The sequence below is a fragment of the Coregonus lavaretus genome, assembly GCF_964263955.1.
Source record: "Coregonus lavaretus genome assembly, chromosome: 3".
In the NCBI taxonomy this organism is placed as follows: domain Eukaryota; kingdom Metazoa; phylum Chordata; class Actinopteri; order Salmoniformes; family Salmonidae; genus Coregonus; species Coregonus lavaretus.
In genome coordinates, this window is record NC_139990.1 from 7508884 (window position 1) to 7527136 (window position 18253).

Genomic DNA, 18253 nt, shown 5'->3' on the forward strand with positions numbered 1-18253 from the left:
GGCCGAGGGAGATTGACAGTTATTTTGTGTTTCTTCCATTTGCGAATAATCGCACCAACTGTTGTCACCTTCTCACCAAGCTGCTTGGCGATGGTCTTGTAGCCCATTCCAGCCTTGTGTAGGTCTACAATCTTGTCCCTGACATCCTTGGAGAGCTCTTTGGTCTTGGCCATGGTGGAGAGTTTTGAATCTGATTGATTGATCGCTTCTGTGGACAGGTGTCTTTTATACAGGAAACAAGCTGAGATTAGGAGCACTCCCTTTAAGCGTGTGCTCCTAATCTGAGCTCGTTACCTGTATAAAAGACACCTGGGAGCCAGAAATCTTTCTGATTGAGAGGGGGTCAAATACTTATTTCCCTCATTAAAATGCAAATCAATTTATAACATTTTTGACATGAGTTTTTCTGGATTTCTTTTTTGTTGTTATTCTGTCTCTCACTGTTCAAATAAACCTACCATTAAAATTATAGACTGATCATTTCTTTGTCAGTGGGCAAACGTACAAAATCAGCAGGGGAAAAAATACTGCATGCTGTTCGTCTGTCTGTCTGGCGACTGCGTGTGTGCGTGCTTACGTGCGTGCGTGTGTGGTCTTTGTAATGGAGTCATGGACAGTATAATTTGTGTGTGTTTGTGTCTATAGGAGAGTTTGAAAGGGGGATTATGTCTCTGTGTGTGTGGGTGAGTGGGTGAACTGTAATCAAGGGGATGATTTAATGGTTGTGTGGGTGTAATTGATGGTCTGGTTTGGAACTGTGTTTTGTTGGTAGACTGAGTTAGACTATGAGTTAGAATGTGAGTATGAGTTAGAGTTAGACTATGAGTTAGAGTATGAGTTAGAGTTAGTGTGAGTTAGACTGTGAGTTAGACTGTGAGTTAGACTATGAGTTAGACTATGAGTTAGACTATGAGTTAGACTATGAGTTAGACTATGACTTAGACTATGACTTAGACTATGACTTAGACTATGACTTAGACTATGACTATGAGTTAGACTATGAGTTAGAGTATGAGTTAGAGTATGAGTTAGACTATGAGTTAGAGTATGAGTTGGACTGTGAGTTAGACTATGAGTTAGACTATGAGTTAGACTATGAGTTAGAGTATGAGTTAGAGTATGACTTAGAGTATGAGTTAGACTATGAGTTAGACCAGGGGTGTCAAACTCATTTTAGCTCAGGGGCCACATGGAGGAAAATCTATTCCCAAGTGGGCCAGACCGGAAAAATCATGGTATATATAACTTAAAAACAACAACTTCAGATTGTTTTCTTTGTTTTAATACGATCAACATACAACATAAAGCTGGAGCCTGAGGACAGTGTGTCCAAAATAGTACAAGCACAACATCACTATTAATCATAAAACACGTCAAGTTTATTTGAAAATTCTAAAGAAAAAGAACACACAAACACACAATGCCTCAGTGATTAACAAAACTGTTTCACAGATCACAGAACTATATCAGGGTGTCATTTCTCAGGCAGAAATGTAGATAAAAATAATGAAATCCTGTTCCCCAAACAAGTGCAAGAACCACAGAGTCAAGAATAGGTTAAATATACAAATACAATAAAAGCAATTAAAAACAATAGCACATCAACATAAAAACATATAAACATAAAGCTGGAGCCTGAGGACAGTGTCCAAAAGCACAACATCACTATTAATCATAAAACACCTTAAGTTATTTGAAAGTTCTGAGGACAAAGAACACACAAACACACAATGCCTCAGTGATTCACAGAAGTATATCACAGATCACAGAACTATATCAGGGTGTCATTTCTAAAACATATAAACATAAATCTGAAAGCGTTGCTCAAACTCCCGTAACAGTCCCGTTATTTTATCTTTGAACCGCTTCATGTCTGCCACATGTTGGGTCGCGCACACATTTTTCAGACAGGGGAAGTAAGCTGCATCACCACCGGCAAGTTGCGTCTCCCACAATGACAGCTTCAACTTGAAAGAACGTATGCTGTCATAATACTGCGTGACAACTTTGTTGCGCCCTTGCAGCTGTTTGTTCAAGTTATTCAGGTGCTCTGTAACATCCACCATAAATGCAAGGTCCTGCATCCATTCTGCGGAATGAAATTCTAACACTGGTTTGCCCTTTTCTTCCATGAACTGTTCAATTTCTTCTCGTAAATCAAAGAAACGCCTCAGCACAGCACCTCGGCTTAACCATCTTACCTCAGTGTGGTATGGCAGGCCATAGATGTGGTCTTTCTCTCTGAGAAGGCTGTCAAACTGACGGTGATTCAGGCTTCTGGATCGGATGAAATTAACAGTTTGGATGACCACCTTCATGACGTTATCCATCTTTAATGACTTGCAACACAAAGCCTCCTGGTGCAAAATACAGTGAAAAGTCAAAAAATCACGTCTTCCATTTGCAGATTGCACTTTCTCTCTGAACTTTGTCACAACGCCTGCTTTTTTCCCGATCATTGAGGGCGCACCATCTGTAGCCAGGCTGACAGCGCGGGACCAGTCCACTCCGACCCTGTCCAGCGCGCCGACGAGTGCGGTAAAAATATCAGCTGCTGTCGTTGTATCTGTCATCGGCACCAACTCCACGAACTCCTCGGTGACGGTCAATGTGTCATCAACTCCGCGGATGAAAATGGCCAGTTGTGCAACATCTGTAATGTCCGTGCTTTCATCAATTGCAACCGAAAACGCAATAAATGACTTTACTTTTTGCTTCAACTGGCTGTCCAAATCCACTGAAAGATCGGAAATCCTGTCTGCAACTGTGTTTCTTGTCAGGCTGATATTTGCAAAAGCCTGCCGCTTTTCAGGGCACACAATCTCCGCTGCCTTCATCATGCATGTTTTTACGAATTCACCCTCACTAAATGGTTTTGAAGCCACTGCGATTTCATTAGCAATGAGGTAGCTAGCTTTCACTGCAGCGTCACTGATGTCTCGGCTGTGAGTAAACACAGACTGCTGTTTCTTCAGACCCGCCAACAGTTCATTCACCTTCTCTCATCTCCGCTGTCCTTGAAAGTTGTCATATTTGTCGGCATGAAGACTCACATAGTGGCGACGAAGGTTATATTCTTTCAGCACTGCAACATGCTCTGAACACACCAAACATACAGCTTTCCCATTCAATTCCGTGAATAAATAGGATGACCATTTTTCTTGGAACACTCTGCGTCCACTTTTCTCTTTTTTGACAGAGACATATTGGGGCAATGAGGGTGCCAAAGCACATAATGTTAAAAGTAGAAGCCGTAATAAATATCGCGGGCAAAACAAAGTAGCTCATTGGCTGCACGTGCTTGACCAACTTGCTCTGCCCCGGTATAAACAGTTTGCTTGCTTAACACAATTGCTATTGCGCCATCCAGTGGACGCAATTGGAACAGCAGTTTATTTTATTGAAAAATTGCAGCGCATTTTTATACTTTACAAAAAAATAAAATAAAATTTTTTTTTTTTTATTTTATTTTTTTTTATCATCTCGCGGGCCGGATTAAACCCGTTTGCGGGCCTGATCCGGCCCGCGGGCCGGACGTTTGACACCCCTGAGTTAGACTATGAGTTAGACTATGAGTTAGACTATGAGTTAGACTATGAGTTAGACTATGAGTTAGACTATGAGTTAGACTATGAGTTAGACTGTGAGTTAGACTGTGAGTTAAACTATGAGTTGGAGTTAGAGTATGAGTTAAACTATGAGTTGGAGTTAGAGTATGAGTTAAACTATGAGCTAGACTATGTGTTAGACTATGAGTTAAAGTATGAGTTAGACTGTGAGTTAAACTATGAGTTAGAGTGTGAGTTAAACTATGAGCTAGACTATGTGTTAGACTATGAGTTAAAGTAAGATTTAGACTGTGAGTTAGACTGTGAGTTAGACTATCAATCAATTTTCAATCAATTTTATTTTATATAGCCCTTCTTACATCAGCTAATATCTCGAAGTGCTGTACAGAAACCCAGCCTAAAACCCCAAACAGCTAGTAATGCAGGTGTAGAAGCACGGTGGCTAGGAAAAACTCCCTAGAAAGGCGAAAACCTAGGAAGAAACCTAGAGAGGAACCAGGCTATGAGGGGTGGCCAGTCCTCTTCTGGCTGTGCCGGGTGAAGATTATAACAGAACCATGCCAAGATGTTCAAAAATGTTCATAAGTGACAAGCATGGTCAAATAATAATCAGGAATAAATCTCAGTTGGCTTTTCATAGCCGATCATTAAGAGTTGAAAACAGCAGGTCTGGGACAGGTAGGGGTTCCATAACCGCAGGCAGAACAGTTGAAACTGGAATAGCAGCAAGGCCAGGCGGACTGGGGACAGCAAGGAGTCACCACGGCCGGTAGTCCCGACGTATGGTCCTAGGGCTCAGGTCTCTCAGTTGGCTTTTCATAGCCGATCATTAAGAGTTGAAAACAGCAGGTCTGGGACAGGTAGGGGTTTCGTAACCGCAGGCAGAACAGTTGAAACTGGAATAGCAGCAAGGCCAGGCGGACTGGGGACAGCAAGGTGTCATCATGCCCGGTAGTCCTGACGTATGGTCCTAGGGCTCAGGTTCTCAGAGAGAAAGAGAGAACGAGAGAATTAGAGAGAGCATACTTAAATTCACACAGGACACTGGATAAGACAGGAGAAGTACTCCAGGTATAACCAACTAACCCCAGCCCCCCGACACATAAACTACTGCAGCATAAATACTGGAGGCTGAGACCGGAGCGGTCCGGAGACACTGTGGCCCCATCCGAAGAAACCCCCGGACAGGGCCAAACAGGAAGGATATAACCCCACCCACTCTGCCAAAGCACAGCCCCCGCACCACTAGAGGGATATCCTCAACCACCAACTTACAATCCTGAGACAAGGCCGAGTATAGCCCACAGAGGTCTCCACCACAGCACAAACCAAGGGGGGGCGCCAACCCAGACAGGAAGATCACGTCAGTAACTCAACCCACTCAAGTGACGCACCCCTCCCAGGCACGGCATGAAAGAGCACCAGCAAGCCAGTGACTCAGCCCCTGCAACAGGGTTAGAGGCAGAGAACCCCAGTGGAGAGGGGAACCGGCCCGGCAGAGACAGCAAGGGCTGTTCGTTGCTCCAGAGCCTTTCCGTTCACCTTCACACTCCTGGGCCAGACTACACTCAATCATATGACCTACTGAAGAGATAAGTCTTCAGTAAAGACTTAAAGGTTGAGACCGAGTCTGCGTCTCTCACATGGGTAGGCAGACTGTTCCATAAAAATGGAGATCTATAGGAGAAAGCCCTGCCTCCCGCTGTTTGCTTAGAAATTCTAGGGACAATTAGGAGGCCTGCGTCTTGTGACCGTAGCGTACGTATTGGTATGTACGGCAGGACCAACTCGGAAAGATAGGTAGGAGCAAGCCCATGTAACGCTTTATAGGTTAACAGTAAAACCTTGAAATCAGCCCTTGCCTTAACAGGAAGCCAGTGTAGGGAAGCTAGCACTGGAGTAATATGATCAAATTTCTTGGTTCTAGTCAGGATTCTAGCAGCCGTATTTAGCACTAACTGAAGTTTATTTAGTGCTTTATCCGGGTAGCCGGAAAATAGAGCATTGCAGTAGTCTAACCTAGAAGTAACAAATGCATGGATTAATTTTTCTGCATCATTTTTGGACAGAAAATTTCTGATTTTTGCAATGTTACGTAGATGGAAAAAAGCTGTCCTTGAAACAGTCTTGATATGTTCGTCAAAAGAGAGATCAGGGTCAAGAGTAACGCCGAGGTCCTTCACAGTTTTATTTGAGACGACTTTACAACCATCAAGATGAATTGTCAGATTTAACAGAAGATCTCTTTGTTTCTTGGGACCTAGAACAAGCATCTCTGTTTTGTCCGAGTTTAAAAGTAAAAAGTTTTCAGCCATCCACTTCCTTATGTCTGAAACACAGGCTTCTAGCGAGGGCAATTTTGGGGCTTCACCATGTTTCATTGAAATGTACAGCTGTGTGTCATCCGCATAGCAGTGAAAGTTAACATTATGTTTTCGAATAACATCCCCAAGAGGTAAAATATATAGTGAAAACAATAGTGGTCCTAAAACGGAACCTTGAGGAACACCGAAATGTACAGTTGATTTGTCGGAGGACAGACCATTCACAGAGACAAACTGATATCTTTCCGACAGGTAAGATCTAAACCAGGCCAGAACTTGTCCGTGTAGACCAATTTGGGTTTCCAGTCTCTCCAAAAGAATGTGGTGATCGATGGTGTCAAAGGCAGCACTAAGGTCTAGTAGCACGAGGACAGATGCAGAGCCTCGGTCTGACGCCATTAAAAGGTCATTTACCACCTTCACAAGTGCAGTCTCAGTGCTATGATGGGGTCTAAAACCAGACTGAAGCATTTCGTATACATTGTTTGTCTTCAGAAAGGCAGTGAGTTGCTGCGCAACAGCTTTTTCTAAAATTTTTGAGAGGAATGGAAGATTCGATATAGGCCGATAGTTTTTTATATTTTCCGGGTCAAGGTTTGGCTTTTTCAAGAGAGGCTTTATCACTGCCACTTTTAGTGAGTTTGGTACACATCCGGTGGATAGAGAGCTGTTTATTATGTTCAACATAGGAGGGCCAAGCACAGGAAGCAGCTCCTTCAGCAGTTTAGTAGGAATAGGATCCAGTATGCAGCTTGAAGGTTTAGAGGCCATGATTATTTTCATCATTGTGTCAAGAGATATAGTACTAAAACACTTAAGTGTCTCTCCCGATCCCAGGCCCTCGCAGAGCTGTGCAGATCCAGGACAGCTAAGCCCTGGAGGAATACGCAGATTCAAAGAGGAGTCCGTAATTTGCTTTCTAATGGTCATGATCTTTTCCTCAAAGAAGTTCATGAATTTATTACTGCTGAAGTGAAAGCCATCCTCTCTTGGGGAATGCTGCTTTTTAGTTAGCTTTGCAACAGTATCAAAAAGAAATTTTGGATTATTCTTATTTTCCTCGATTAAGTTGGAAAAGTAGGATGATCGAGCAGCAGTGAGGGCTCTTCGGTACTGCACGGTACTGTCTTTCCAAGCTAGTCGGAAGACTTCCAGTTTGGTGTGGCGCCATTTCCGTTCCAATTTCCTGGAAGCTTGCTTCAAAGCTCGGGTATTTTCTGTATACCAGGGAGCTAGTTTCTTATGACAAATGTTTTTCGTTTTTAGGGGTGCAACTGCATCTAGGGTATTGCGCAAGGTTAAATTGAGTTCCTCAGTTAAGTGGTTAACTGATTTTTGTCCTCTGACGTCCTTGGGTAGGCAGAAGGAGTCTGGAAGGGCATCAAGGAATTTTTGTGTTGTCTGAGAATTTATAGCACGACTTTTGATGCTCCTTGGTTGGGGTCTGAGCAGATTATTTGTTGCGATTGCAAACGTAATAAAATGGTGGTCCGATAGTCCAGGATTTTGTGGAAAAACATTAAGATCTACAACATTTATTCCATGGGACAAAACTAGGTCCAGAGTATGACTGTGGCAGTGAGTAGGTCCAGAGACATGTTGGACAAAACCCACTGAGTCGATGATGGCTCCGAAAGACTTTTGGAGTGGGTCTGTGGACTTCTCCATGTGAATATTAAAATCACCAAAAATTAGAATATGATCTGCTATGACTACAAGGTCTGATAGGAATTCAGGAAACTCAGAGAGGAACGCTGTATATGGCCCAGGAGGCCTGTAAACAGTAGCTATAAAAAGTGATTGAGTAGGCTGCATAGATTTCATGACTAGAAGCTCAAAAGATGAAAACGCCATTTTTTTTTTTGTAAATTGAAATTTGCTATCGTAAATGTTAGCAACACCTCCGCCTTTGCGGGATGCACGGGGAATATGGTCACTAGTGTAACCAGGAGGTGAGGCCTCATTTAACACAGCAAATTCATCAGGCTTAAGCCATGTTTCAGTCAGGCCAATCACATCAAGATTATGATCAGTGATTAGTTCATTGACTATGACTGCCTTTGAAGTGAGGGATCTAACATTAAGTAACCCTATTTTGAGATGTGAGGTATCACGATCTCTTTCAATAATGGCAGGAATGGAGGAGGTCTTTATCCTAATAAGATTGCTAGGGTGAACACCGCCATGTTTAGTTTTGCCCAACCTAGGTCGAGGCACAGACACAGTCTCAATGGGTATGGCTGAGCTGACTACACTGACTATGCTATTGGCAGACTCCACTAAGCTGGCAGGTTGGCTAACAGCCTGCTGCCTGGCCTGCACCCTATTTCACTGTGGGGCTAGAGGAGTTAGAGCCCTATCTATGTTGGTAGATAAGAGGAGAGCACCCCTCCAGCTAGGATGGAGTCCGTCACTCCTCAGCAGGTCAGGCTTGGTCCTGTTTGTGGGTGAGTCCCAGAAAGAGGGCCAATTATCCACAAATGTTATCTTTTGGGAGGGGCAGAAAACAGTTTTCAACCAGCGATTGAGTGCTGAGACTCTGCTGTAGAGCTCGTCACTTCCCCTAACTGGGAGGGGGCCAGAGACAATTACTCGATGCCGACACATCTTTCTAGCTGATTTACACGCTGAAGCTATGTTGCACTTGGTGACCTCTGACTGTTTCATCCTAACATCGTTGGTGCCGACGTGGATAACAATATCTCTATACTCTCTACACTCGCCAGTTTTAGCTTTAGCCAGCACCATCTTTAGATTAGCCTTAACGTCGGTAGCCCTGCCCCCTGGTAAACAGTGTATGATAGCTGGGTGATTCGTTTTAAGTCTAATACTGCGGGTAATGGAGTCGCCAATGACTAGGGTTTTCAATTTGTCAGAGCTAATGGTGGGAGCCTTCGGCGTCTCAGACCCCGTAACGGGAGGAGTAGAGACAAGAGAAGACTCAGACTCAGACTCCGACTCGCTACATAATGGGGAAAACCGGTTGAAGGTTTCTGTCGGCTGAATGAGCGACACCGGTTGAGCATTCCAACAGTATTTCCCTCCAGAAGCCATGAGAAAGTTGTCCGGCTGCGGGGACTGTGCGGGGGGATTTATACTAACGTTACTGTCTGTACTTACTGGTGGCACAGACGCTGTTTCTTCCTTTCCTACACTGAAATTACCCTTGCCTAACGATTGCGTCTGAAGCTGGGCTTGTAGCACAGCTATTCTCGCCGTAAGGCGATCGTTCTCCTGTATATTATGAGTACAGCGACTGCAATTAGAAGACATCATGTTAATGTTACTACTTAGCTTCGGCTGTTGAAGATGTTGACGAACCATGTCCAGATAAAGCGTCCGGAGTGAAAAAGTTGAATAAGGGAAAAAAGTTGCGATGGAAGAAAGGAAAATAAAGTAAAGTTGGCAGCTAAAACGCACAGGAAAATGACTCTTCTGTCTCAGGATAAAACGTCCGGGGTGAAAAAGTTTAGACTATGAGTTAGACTATGAGTTAGACTATGAGTTAGACTATGAGTTAGACTATGAGTTAGACTGTGAGTTAAACTATGAGTTGGAGTTAGAGTATGAGTTAGAGTTAGACTGTGAGTTAAACTATGAGTTAGAGTTAGACTATGAGTTAAACTATGAGTTGGAGTTAGAGTATGAGTTAAACTATGAGTTGGAGTTAGAGTATGAGTTAAACTATGAGCTAGACTATGTGTTAGACTATGAGTTAAAGTATGAGTTAGACTGTGAGTTAAACTATGAGTTAGAGTGTGAGTTAAACTATGAGCTAGACTATGTGTTAGACTGAGTTAAAGTAAGAGTTAGACTGTGAGTTAAACTGTGAGTTAGAGTTAGACTATGAGTTAGACTATGAGTTAGAGTTAGATTATGAGTTTGACTATGAGTTAGAGGTAGACTGTGAGTTAGACTGTGAGTTAGACTGTGAGTTAGACTGTGAGTTAGAGTATGAGTTAGACTATGAATTAGTGTTAGACTATGAGTTAGACTATGAGTTAGACTATGAGTTAAAGTATGAGTTAAACTATGAGTTAGAGTTAGAGTATGAGTTAGGCTATGAGTTAGACTATGAGTATGCCTATGAGTATGACTATGAGTAAGACTATGAGTATGAGTTAGAGTATGAGTGTGTTTTTATACACTTCTGTTTAGTGTATACTCTGTATGGGTCTATGTACTGTATTTTTTTTTTTTTTTTTTATCTTTTTTTTTTTTTTTTTTCTTTTTTTTATTTTTTTATTTTTTTTTTGTCATTTAGCAGACGCTCTTATCCAGAGCGACTTACAGGAGCAATTAGGGTTAAGTGCCTTGCTCAAGGGCACATCGACAGATTTTTCACCTAGTTGGCTCGGGGATTAGAACCAGCGACCTTTCGGTTACTGGCACAACGCTCTTACCCACTAAGCTACCTGCCGCCGTAAATGTGTGGATATAATGTGTGGATATAATTTGAAGTTTTTTTCATGGGCATTTTGTTATCATAAAACTATGGTGAAAAGTCTACTCCAAATATGTTTACAGTTGTCTCCTTATTAAAATTCCATGACTCACACAAGGCCTTTAACATAAATACATAAAGCATGTTTTTAAGCGTTTGGGTGTGGTTTCTATAGTCTTGTCACTTTCTTAGTCAGCTATTTCTGACGTGGCACCTCCGCCTGATCACATAGGCTTATGACCCTTTCTCACCACAGTGTGTGTGAATGAGTACAAACTATTTTTCATATGCATGATCTAACGAAAAGTTATGCATGTGTATGTACAGGCAACTGCCAAAATAAAGGAAACACCAACATAAAGTATCTTAATAGGGCGTTGGGCCACCACGAGCCAGAACAGCTTCAATGCACCTTGGCATATATTCTACAAGTGTCTGGAACTCTATTGGAGGGATGTGACACCAGTCTTCCATGAGAAATTCCATAATTTGGTGTTTTGTTGATGGTGGTGGAAAACGCTGCCTTAGGCACCGCTCCAGAATCTCCCATAGGTGTTTAATTGGGTTGAGATCTGGTGACAGAGACACAGACACACACATACACACACACACACACACACACACACACACACACCCTTTAAACCCCCTATGCTCATTTGAGACCTCTCTTTCAAAGTCACTGAGATCTCTTCTAGTCCTGGTAGCCAAAATAATGGGCAACTGGGCATTTTTATACATGACCCTAAGCATGATGGGATGTTAATTGCTTAATTAACTCAGGAACCACAACGGTGTGGAAGCACCTGCTTTCAATATACTTTGTAGTCCTCATTTACTCAAGTGTTTCCTTTATTTTGGCAGTTACCTGTGTGGGTGGGCGCACGCACGCACACAAGTGCTAAAAATACCTCTACAGATCATGGTTTAAATTAGAGTTGACCGCTTGAGTTGACATTTTTAGACTTCGGGTCTAAGTGAAATAGACATTTCCATCATCCACATGAATGCCTATGATATTTAGAAAGAGATCCCTTTATATAAAGCCAACATATGAATATATTATTATACTTCTATTATTGTATTATACTATAGCCAAGACCGTAGAGCAAGAGTAGCAAGGGAAACGAGAGAGAGACGGGTAGAAGGAGAGAGAGACGGGTAGAAGGAGAGAGAGACGGGTAGAAGGAGAGAGAGACTGGTAGAAGGAGAGAGAGACTGGTAGAAGGAGAGAGAGACTGGTAGAAGGAGAGAGAGACGGGTAGAAGGAGAGAGCGACGGGTAGAAGGAGAGAGCGACGGGTAGAAGGAGAGAGCGACGGGTAGAAGGAGAGAGAGACGGGTAGAAGGAGAGAGAGACGGGTAGAAGGAGAGAGAGACGGGTAGAAGGAGAGAGCGACGGGTAGAAGGAGAGAGAGACTGGTAGAAGGAGAGAGAGAGACTGGTAGAAGGAGAGAGAGACTGGTAGAAGGAGAGAGAGAGACTGGTAGAAGGAGAGAGAGACGGGTAGAAGGAGAGAGAGACGGGTAGAAGGAGAGAGCGACGGGTAGAAGGAGAGAGCGACGGGTAGAAGGAGAGAGCGACGGGTAGAAGGAGAGAGCGACGGGTAGAAGGAGAGAGAGACGGGTAGAAGGAGAGAGAGACGGGTAGAAGGAGAGAGAGACTGGTAGAAGGAGCGAGAGAGACTGGTAGAAGGAGAGAGAGACTGGTAGAAGGAGAGAGGGAGACTGGTAGAAGGAGAGAGAGAGACGGGTAGAAGGAGAGAGAGAGACGGGTAGAAGGAGAGAGAGAGAGACGCGTAGAAGGAGAGAGATACCGGTAGAAGGAGAGCGAGACGGGTAGAAGGAGAGAGAGACGGGTAGAAGGAGAGAGATACCGGTAGAAGGAGAGAGATACCGGTAGAAGGAGAGCGAGAGACAGGTAGAAGGAAGGAGAGCGAGAGTGGAGGAGAAAATGTGAGGGCTTCATTTTCTTCACGGCTTTACATATGAATACACACACACACACACACACACACACACACACACACACACACACACACACACACACACACACCTCCACAGGGCTGTAAGTGTATTACAGGGGCTTACAGGGGCTTTGAGACCCTAGGGTCAAGGTCCTAGCTCCCTGATACTTGCCTAGTCCACAACTCTCTCTCCTTGTCAGAACACAGAACAAGAGAGGACACACAGGGTCAGAGGAGTCTTCAGCTCAGGATGGGACTGAGATGTAGATAATTGGAAGAAGATATAAATGTATCAAACCATTCTGTCTAGTGGACTTATGGATTTAAGTATTTCTTCATTGAAGAACGTGTGGGATAAAAACCTGTTAGATATTGATTGTCTCATTTACAAGGGCCGATGGACGAGCTTCAGCTCGAAACCAAACTACAGAGAAACTGATTTGTGTCCTTGTTTTATTTTAATTTGTCTGACTGAATTGCACGGTTTTGATTGCTGTGATCTATCAACTGCAGTGAATGGGACTGGTCTATAGAACTACACTGAAATAAAGTGAATGAACTACAGTCATGGCCGCAAAAAATCTGAACTCATCATGAGGGGCCGCAGTGTCTCGCGGGTCTGCATACCCACATCCATACCCACACATGGAGTCAGAGCCGGTCCTAGCCTTTTGGGGGCCCTAAGCGTAATTTAGTCACCTTGTGAGCAAAACATCTTAGTGGCCCGCCTCTTGACAGTGGTTTTAGAGTTAATTTCCTGCAGTTCTACACATTTTGCCATGGGGCGTAGAGAAAATTTTGCAGTTTAAAGCAAGTTTGGTGCAATTCTACACGTTAGCTAATTTCATGCAATTCTACTCATTTTGCCATGGGGCGGAGAGAAATGTTTGCAGTTTTTAATATGATATCTGGGTGAGAGTGACAGTTGGGGGGCTCTCCGGTCGGTAATTCGACCATGATTACTACAAGTTTAGACAGCTGGCCGCTAAACTAACTTAACAATCTAAAATAAATGAGCTGACATGGGCTAATTGAGTGATTGTCAGTGACTGACATAATAACAAGAGTAAAACTGCTGATGCACACCCACATTTAGAAATTGCACCTTGTGTACTATTCTAACCCAGCAGTAAGTTGAGACCCCGACAGAGTGTACTATTCTAACCCAGCAGTAAGTTGAGACCCCGACAGAGTTCCTAAACATTTGTAATTTTGGGGAAATTGATCCGCGGGCCTACAAAAGGGGGGCGTGGCTGGCAGTTGTCCATCGCTGATCTACAGTATGCGTGACTTTCTCACTCCCTCCTTTATCTCTGTATTCCATATCTACAGTAACTAACACCTCTCTCTTTCCCTCCCCTCTCCTCTCCTCTCCCCTCTCCTCTCCCCCCACAGCGATGCAGCAGGTGTTGGATAACCTGGGGGAGTTGCCCACCTCCACGGGGGCCAAAGACATCGACCTCATCTTCCTCAGGGGCATCATGGAGAGTCCCATTGTACGGTCACACGTCAAGGTAGCACACACACATAGACTGACTCACACACAGAGACTGACTCACACACTGACCACAGGCTGGCAGGCAGCAGCGTGCTCCTCGCTAAGGTACTAATCTATCAGTGTGCTAATACGTAACACAACACCCTCCCGATGGTTATCCTGATGGTCCCAATGATACACACACACACGCGCACACACACAGAAGCGCATTCTAACCCATATAAGTGCACTGATTTGACATATTCATATTCAGCCCTTGGTGAGGTCTGTTAGTCACTGCTAGACAAGATGATGTCAGGAGGATAAGTGCCAGCAGCTCTCCCAGTCCCGTCACAGACTGATACTCTGACCGCTGGGGTGATCTCCTGCCCTGAGTTAGTCAGCATTGGCATGCCGCCATAATGGTCATTCTGGGCAAGTGGGAGAGTTTTTGTCACTCCACTGACAGACAGAGAGAAAGAGAGGGGGGAGAAAGATCAAGAGAGATGAGTTTGACTTCCTCATCACAATACAACCACAGAACCCTCACTCAACAACTCAACTTACTGACACCAGCACCACACAAGGCAATATTACACAAGTCCACACAATGGCAAGGGAACCCAACCACACACAACAATGGTTACAACCCCTCTATCTACCATTGTACAACTTTCTCCCATGTCTGTACAGTATGTGACCCCTATAACCTTTCACCTCTGACCCCTGCAGGCCTACGAGCGATTGGAGGACTTGAGGCTGGAGGCGGTGCAGGACAACAACATGGAGTTGGTCACAGACATCTTAGGTGACATCACCGCCCTCAGCATCCGTGATGACAGCGCAGTGGAACTCTCCCGAATCCTCCAGGAGCCCCACTTCCAGGTGCGTAACCCAGTCACTAAGGTTAAAGGTTATAGTTGATGCTAATGGCCTGCATTCTGAACTGACCTTATAGCCTTTATTTCTTGGTTCTTCTTGTGAATCAAAAAGCATTGGCTATGAGCAATATGGATATACACTGAGTGTACAAAACATTAAAAACACCTTCCTAATATTGAGTTGCACCTCCCCTCTATTCGTCTGGTGCATGGACTCCACAAGGAGTTGAAAACATTTCACAGGGATGCTGGCCTTTGTTGACTCCAATGCTTCCCACAGTTGTGTCAAGTTGGCTGGATGTCCTTTGGGTGCTGGACCATTCTTGATACACACGGGAAACTGTTGAGCGTGAAAAACACAGCATTGTTGCAGTTCTTGACACAAACCGGTGCGTCTGACACCTACTACCATACCCCGTTCAAAGACACAAATATTTTGTCTTGCCCATTCACTCTCTGAATGGCACACATACACAATCCATGTCTCAATTGTGTCAAGGCTTAAAAATCCTTCTTTAACCTGTCTCCTCCCCTTCATCTACACTGATTGTGACATCAACAAGTGATATCAATAAGGGATCATAGCTTTGACCTGGATTTACCTGGTCAGTCTATGTCTCAGTGTATATCTATCAGGTAGAATTTTCGACTACCCTTGGTAGGGCTGACTCCAATTAGTCGACTTGTCGATTGTTTGGTCAATAGGCTGTTGGTTGACCAAGGTTTTTTTTTGTCGAGCAGTAGCAAATATACAGTGGGGAGAACAAGTATTTGATACACTGCCGATTTTGCAGGTTTTCCTACTTACAAAGCATGTAGAGGTCTGTAATTTTTATCATAGGTACACTTCAACTGTGAGAGACGGAATCTAAAACAAAAATCCAGAAAATCACATTGTATGATTTTTAAGTAATTCATTTGCATTTTATTGCATGACATAAGTATTTGATACATCAGAAAAGCAGAACTTAATATTTGGTACAGAAACATTTGTTTGCAATTACAGAGATCATTCGTTTCCTGTAGGTCTTGACCAGGTTTGCACACACTGCAGCAGGGATTTTGGCCCACTCCTCCATACAGACCTTCTCCAGATCCTTCAGGTTTCGGGGCTGTCGCTGGGCAATACGGACTTTCAGCTCCCTCCAAAGATTTTCTATTGGGTTCAGGTCTGGAGACTGGCTAGGCCACTCCAGGACCTTGAGATACTTCTTACGGAGCCACTCCTTAGTTGCCCTGGCTGTGTGTTTCGGGTCGTTGTCATGCTGGAAGACCCAGCCACGACCCATCTTCAATGCTCTTACTGAAGGAAGGAGGTTGTTGGCCAAGATCTCGCGATACATGGCCCCATCCATCCTCCCCTAAATACGGTGCAGTCGTCCTGTCCCCTTTGCAGAAAAGCATCCCCAAATAATTATGTTTCCACCTCCATGCTTCACGGTTGGGATGGTGTTCTTGGGGTTGTACTCATCCTTCTTCTTCCTCCAAACATGGCGAGTGGAGTTTAGACCAAAAAGCTCTATTTTTGTCTCATCAGACCACATGACCTTCTCCCATTTCTCCTCTGGATCATCCAGATGGTCATTGGCAAACTTCAGACGGGCCTGGACATGCGCTGGCTTGAGCAGGGGGACCTTGCGTGCGCTGCAGGATTTTAATCCATGACGGCGTAGTGTGTTACTAATGGTTTTCTTTGAGACTGTGGTCTCTTCAGGTCATTGACCAGGTCCTGCTGTGTAGTTCTGGGCTGATCCCTCACCTTCCTCATGATCATTGATGCCCCACGAGGTGAGATCTTGCATGGAGCCCCAGACCGAGGGTGATTGACCGTCATCTTGAACTTCTTCCATTTTCTAATAATTGCGCCAACAGTTGTTGCCTTCTCACCAAGCTGCTTGCCTATTGTCCTGTAGCCCATCCTAGCCTTGTGCAGGTCTACAATTTTATCCCTGATGTCCTTACACAGCTCTCTGGTCTTGGCCATTGTGGAGAGGTTGGAGTCTGTTTGATTGAGTGTGTGGACAGGTGTCTTTTATACAGGTAACGAGTTCAAACAGGTGCAGTTAATACAGATAATGAGTGGAGAACATGAGGGCTTCTTAAAGAAAAACGAACAGGTCTGTGAGAGCCAGAATTCTTACTGGTTGGTAGGTGATCAAATACTTATGTCATGCAATAACATGCAAATTAATTACTTAAAAATCATACAATGTGATTTTCTGGATTTTTGTTTTAGATTCCGTCTCTCACAGTTGAAGTGTACCTATGATAAAAATTACAGACCTCTACATGCTTTGTAAGTAGGAAAACCTGCAAAATCGGCAGTGTATCAAATACTTGTTCTCCCCACTGTACATATATTTTTATGGCACACAAGACACCTGTCTGATTCACGCCCATCTCAGTGAACTAATCCATTGCGGAGGCCACGGGGATGGCACAGTCCAAGAAGAAGGGCAGTGTGGCTAAAATGCACAATGCACATCTCTCCAGAATGCGCTCTCTTCCGCCAATTTGTGCACATTCATTGTTTCATAACTTAATTGTGTGAATTGTTTGCATTTGATTGTTAGTGTCTGTCAATTCCACATTACATATATCACCAATAGTACATTTTACCTTTAATTCCTATAATTTCTAATCTACAATATTTGTTTGGTTACGGTAATTTCTGTTAATTCATTCAATATATTATTATTCCAGTATTTTACTGTTCTCATTGTCGGAGTGGACGAGTTGTTTGCAGAGCACACAGCCTATCCTTGTGAGAAACAAGTTTTGGTTTATTTCATTCCATTTACGAGTTTTGTCATTTCAATTTAGTCATTGTCTTTTGTTTGGAGCGCTCCTGTCAATGTTGAGTTAGGACGCGCAACTAATTACGCATAAAAGTAGGTCTATAGGCTACCTGGCCTGCGCGCAAATGTAAGCATATACAGTGGGGAAAAAAAGTATTTAGTCAGCCACCAATTGTGCAAGTTCTCCCACTTAAAAATATGAGAGAGGACTGTAATTTTCATCATAGGTACACGTCAACTATGACAGACAAAATGAGAATTTTTTTTCCAGAAAATCACATTGTAGGATTTTTTATGAATTTATTTGCAAATTATGGTGGAAAATAAGTATTTGGTCAATAACAAAAGTTTCTCAATACTTTGTTATATACCCTTTGTTGGCAATGACACAGGTCAAACGTTTTCTGTAAGGTTTTCACACACTGTTGCTGGTATTTTGGCCCATTCCTCCATGCAGATCTCCTCTAGAGCAGTGATGGCAACACAGACTTTCAACTCCCTCCAAAGATGTTCTATGGGGTTGAGATCTGGAGACTGGCTAGGCCACTCCAGGACCTTGAAATGCTTCTTACGAAGCCACTCCTTCGTTGCCCGGGCGGTGTGTTTGGGATCATTGTCATGCTGAAAGACCCAGCCACGTTTAATCTTCAATGCCCTTGCTGATGGAAGGAGGTTTTCACTCAAAATCTCACGATACATGGCCCCATTCATTCTTTCCTTTACACGGATCAGTCGTCCTGGTCCCTTTGCAGAAAAACAGCCCCAAAGCATGATGTTTCCACCCCCATGCTTCACAGT

General features: G+C 43.7%; 1 protein-coding gene across 6 annotated transcripts in view; it reads left to right on the forward strand.

The window, feature by feature from the left end:
- Positions 1-18253, forward strand: part of LOC311124975 (protein PALS2-like) — a 66224-nt gene that overhangs the window by 35188 nt on the left and 12783 nt on the right. For 4 of the 6 annotated variants that reach the window (XM_084158357.1, XM_084158358.1, XM_084158359.1 and 1 more), the window contains 2 exons: positions 13695-13813; positions 14509-14661. In XM_084158357.1, coding sequence (XP_084014483.1) covers positions 13697-13813; positions 14509-14661 — 270 coding nt within the window. In that variant the 5' untranslated portion in view covers positions 13695-13696. The remainder of the gene's footprint in view (positions 1-13694; positions 13814-14508; positions 14662-18253) is intronic. The other 2 variants (XM_084158360.1, XM_084158356.1) reach the window with 1 other exon arrangement.